Source organism: Musa acuminata, chromosome BXJ3-2 (genome assembly GCF_036884655.1).
Source record: "Musa acuminata AAA Group cultivar baxijiao chromosome BXJ3-2, Cavendish_Baxijiao_AAA, whole genome shotgun sequence".
In the NCBI taxonomy this organism is placed as follows: Eukaryota; Viridiplantae; Streptophyta; class Magnoliopsida; order Zingiberales; family Musaceae; genus Musa; species Musa acuminata.
The window spans coordinates 32006232-32010671 of record NC_088350.1 but is presented as its reverse complement, the minus strand read 5'-3'; the positions used below and the strand labels follow the sequence as shown (position 1 = coordinate 32010671).

Sequence of the window (4440 nt, the reverse complement as noted above, 5' to 3'; positions counted from 1 at the left end):
GATATTTCACTTTCATAAGTATAGGAATCTCAATATAACTAAAAAATATATAAAAATTAAAATACTAAATATAACTAATTATATGAGTAATCTATAATTAATCATAATTTATGATTGATTATTGATTTTTGTCGTGAAACACATGTCTGTCTCATTAGGTGGGCATATATCCATCATGATAGGACCACGAAGATCACATGCTCATCAAATCCATGATGTTGGTCAACTAGGCTTATCCTAAACTTGTGGTATGTGATAATCACATACACCACTAATACAGATGATCTATGTAATTGGTAGAAAGATTCAGAGCCATTCATGAATAAAAATGTTTAGTTATTTTTTTTTCTTTCCAATCTTTTATATTGTTCATTGAAGCCAACCATCCAAAGTTCCTAACAGTTTTAAACTGTGCTGGACCTTTACCTGTGGGATCGATGCATTCTGTCCTATACGTAATGCTCTGCATAAAATCAATAGATCACATTACTGTAGTTATCGTTATGATAAGACTTGCAGACTCACAACATGTGCATTAAGAAACCCTTTGTTGCTCCAATTGAAACTCCAACAGGTAGGAGCAACAAAGGAAGAAAGCTTGAAGGCTTCAAATGAGGTCGTGGCTTTGCCCAGCCTCTGAGATCATCTCTATCTACATTAGGTGGATGCTTCCTTGCACGTTACAGCAACGTTCCTTCTGATACCTGCGACATATGCTTGAGCTTCTACTCCTTAAATTCCAGTGGCCTTCACCCTTCACCCTTCACCATATCTTGTTCTAACCATGGGAAACAGCACTGCCACCGGAGCTCTCTCCCCTCTCCCAATCGATACATCCTTTAGGCTTCCGTCTCCGTTGCCATCTTGGCCACCGGGTATCGATCCGCTAAATATTTTGTTCTTGATCTTGTTCTGCCTTCTCTCTTGCTTGATTCCTTGATGTATGTTGGAGTTTAGGTGGAGAGTTTGCCGAAGGGAGAATAGATCTTGGAGGTCTAGAGGTGCGCCAAGTCTCCACATTCACCAAAGTTTGGGCTGTGCGTGGAGGAGGGCAAGATGATCTCGGTGCAACCTTCTTTAGGCCTTCGCCAGTCCCCACCGGCTTCTCGGTTCTGGGTTACTACGCCCAACCAAACAACCGGCCTCTCTTTGGCTGGGTTTTGGTCGCGAAGGACACCGGCAATGGCGACGCCCTTGCAAAGCCATCAGACTACACGCTTGTTTGGAGCAGCGAGTCTTCTACCGTCAAACAAGACGGTCGTGGCTACTTCTGGCTGCCGACACCGCCTCAAGGCTACGCGGCGGTCGGTCTTGTAGTCACAAACTCGTCGGAGAAGCCGTCGGTCGAGGAGATCAGGTGCGTGAGGAGCGACCTAACTGATCAGTCCCAGAGCGACGCGTACGTATGGAGCACCGATGGATTCAGTGTCAATGGCTTAAGACCATCTACAAGGGGCATCAAAGCACTTGGCGTTTCGGTTGGAACGTTCATAGCCCAAGCAAACGGAGCTACGACTGCCACAAGTTTGGCTTGTCTGAAGAACAGGGCATCCAACTTCACTTCCATGCCAAACATGATGCAGGCGGAGGCTCTCATGAAAGCTTACTCACCATGGATCTACTACCACCCGGATGAGGAGTACCTCCCCTCATCCGTGAGTTGGTTATTCGACAACGGAGCTCTCCTGTACCAGAAAGGAAACCAGAATCCTACTCCTATCGGCTCCGATGGCTCGAACCTGCCTCAGGGGGGTTCAAACGACGGCGCCTACTGGATAGATCTTCCCGTCGATGGCGGGCGGAGAGATAAGGTCAAGAAAGGAGATCTTTCCAGCACGAAGGTGTACCTTCAAATCAAACCCATGCTCGGTGCGACCTTCACCGACGTGGTCATATGGATCTTCTACCCCTTCAACGGGCCTGCAAAGGCTAAGGTGCAGTTGCTCAACATCCCACTGGGGAAGATAGGGCAGCACGTTGGTGACTGGGAGCACATGACGCTAAGGATAAGCAACTTCAATGGGGAGCTATGGCGGGTCTACTTCTCCCAGCACAGCTCCGGGACATGGGTGGACGCTTCCCAGCTAGAGTTCCGAGAAGGAAACAAGCCTGTGGGGTACTCTTCCTTGCATGGCCACGCCATGTACGCGAAGCCAGGGCTCGTGCTGCAAGGGGATTCCAAGCTGGGCATTGGCATCAGGAATGACACCGCGAAGGGGAGCGGGATCGACAGTGGAGGCAGCTTCGAGGTGGTGGCGGCAGAGTATATGGGGTCGGCGGTGTCCGAGCCCGCATGGCTCAACTACATGAGGCAGTGGGGACCGACGGTGAGCTACGACATCTCGAATGAGCTCAAGAAAGTAGAGAAGCTGCTGCCTAAAAACCTCAGGTCCAAGCTCGAGAACATCATCAAAAGTCTTCCTGCGGAAGTTCTTGGGGAAGAAGGGCCTACCGGACCAAAGGAGAAGAACAGCTGGGCAATGGACGAGAAGTAGTTGTTTGCACTCGTCAATGTACGATATCTTACTACTACTTGCATTAGTCTTTGTTGGATTTGATGATTTTAATTCTTCATATATATTTCTTATATTTTATGTGTTACAAAGATATCTTACGACTTAGGTAAAATCAACTAAATCCGTAACAAGTTATAATAGTATGATTTTGCAACGGGATATCGTTACTCAACTATTGCGTATGATGAAACGTGTCAACTATTTAAATTGTTATTTGCTTACGATCATTTCTTAGAAGAAAGTAAGAAAGCTCGTTTTGCCGGTCCCTTTCGAACATTGCTGTCTTTGCAAGCTCGGTTGAGCTAAACAAGTCATTTCAGACAAGTCATATTCCTTCAATTCAATACATTGATTCGTTGATGCCTTCTCCAACCAAATCAATGTCCTACAGTCGTATGGTTTGACGTGCGAATATTAAAATAATTTATTGAGCGAGTCTTCTAACGAAAAGGAGTTATTATGACTTATATATGTATTTGTATGTACATATTTATGGAGACTAACTTTGTTTTTGTTCTTGATGAAGTCTGACTTATGACTTACGTACATGCATAATAATGCTGATTAGTCTTCTCATTCCCACATGGATCATTTCAACGCCAAATTCACATTGTTAGCCGTCCTTGTGGTAAGAACAATTGGCTCCACTGGTATGATGGTAAAATATTTCTTGGAAATATTGACTACATGAAATGGTTACTAAAATGAAGTTGATGATAGCTCATGAGTTGTTCTAACAATTTAGTCTGACATATTAATCAATAAAGTGGATTGAGTTTTCTAATTAGGTATGGAATCGATCGTTGCTTTGAAATTTAATAATTCAACCACCTTACTCTATGTTCTTTATTTGTCCATGCTCAGCATAGATTACTCAATTTTGAACAAAATTATTATTGTTGATGTTAAAATAGTAGGCATATTTTAATAGTTTAGAATATGTCAATTAATTTAATGAGATTTATCATAGCATGATATATTATTTGGTATTAGCGATACATATTGATAGCTTCATGTATTTTTATATGTTAATACACTCGGTATAGCTCGATAAATATCATATCAATAATTGATCGATATATCGATAAAAAATTATATCAATAATTGATCGATACATCGATAAGATAAGAAGAATTATATGTCTAATTGGAATTGAATCTCCACGATTCAAACTTATAAACTCAAGATCAATAATAGTGTAAATTATTTTAACATGTATAAGATAAGGCATATTTTAACATGTGTATCACATGTAAGATAAGGCAAACAAGGAGCTAAAACTAAAATGACTTAATAATAATATAATTATTTAAATATATAAATTAACTAAATTCTCCTCTAATATTTGAAACGAAACTAAATTAAATATTAATATCCTTATCAAAATCCAAACTATAATTTAGGATCACGTTAGTAGTGCATGTGATACTCTTAACCTTATTAATGAGTAATTTTTTACTCAAAATGTTATATTATATATAATACTAAGTCTATTACACTATTTTCTATCCATATATCATCCACTTGGATAATCGATATATTAAATTTATGAATTTAAATTGTTAATCTTAAATATTTAAGTTCAAACACATGAAAGACTAAACTATAGTTCTATTAATCCACCTCTCCTAAGATGTGGAATGAGATCGGGTGTTACAGACAAATGATAGTATTGCTAACTCTAGATATAGGGATAATTTTATTGTCTGTTTGTCTGTGAATTTAATAAAACTTAATTATGCATTCACAATATTAAGCTATTTAAATTTCTACTACAATATTTTTAATTTCTATTTTTGCTAAAGCAAGAACACTAAGGCCACAAAATGACTTTAAGTGCTAAGATGTTATATACTTTGTTTGACATGAGTATTGCAATCTAAAATTTTAACTTAAAATTTTAATAGATTCTAAAGTTACCCAT

General features: G+C 39.6%; 1 protein-coding gene across 1 annotated transcript; it reads left to right on the top strand.

Moving 5' to 3' along the window:
- The first annotated feature begins 567 nt into the window (after nt 1–567).
- Nucleotides 568–2587, top strand: LOC135630644 (hypothetical protein At1g04090-like). Its single transcript, XM_065137720.1, has 2 exons — nt 568–875; nt 958–2587. The coding sequence occupies exons 1-2, from the start codon at nt 785–787 to the stop codon at nt 2493–2495; spliced, it is 1629 nt and encodes a 542-aa protein (XP_064993792.1). The 5' UTR covers nt 568–784; the 3' UTR covers nt 2496–2587.
- The last annotated feature ends 1853 nt before the right edge of the window (nt 2588–4440 follow it).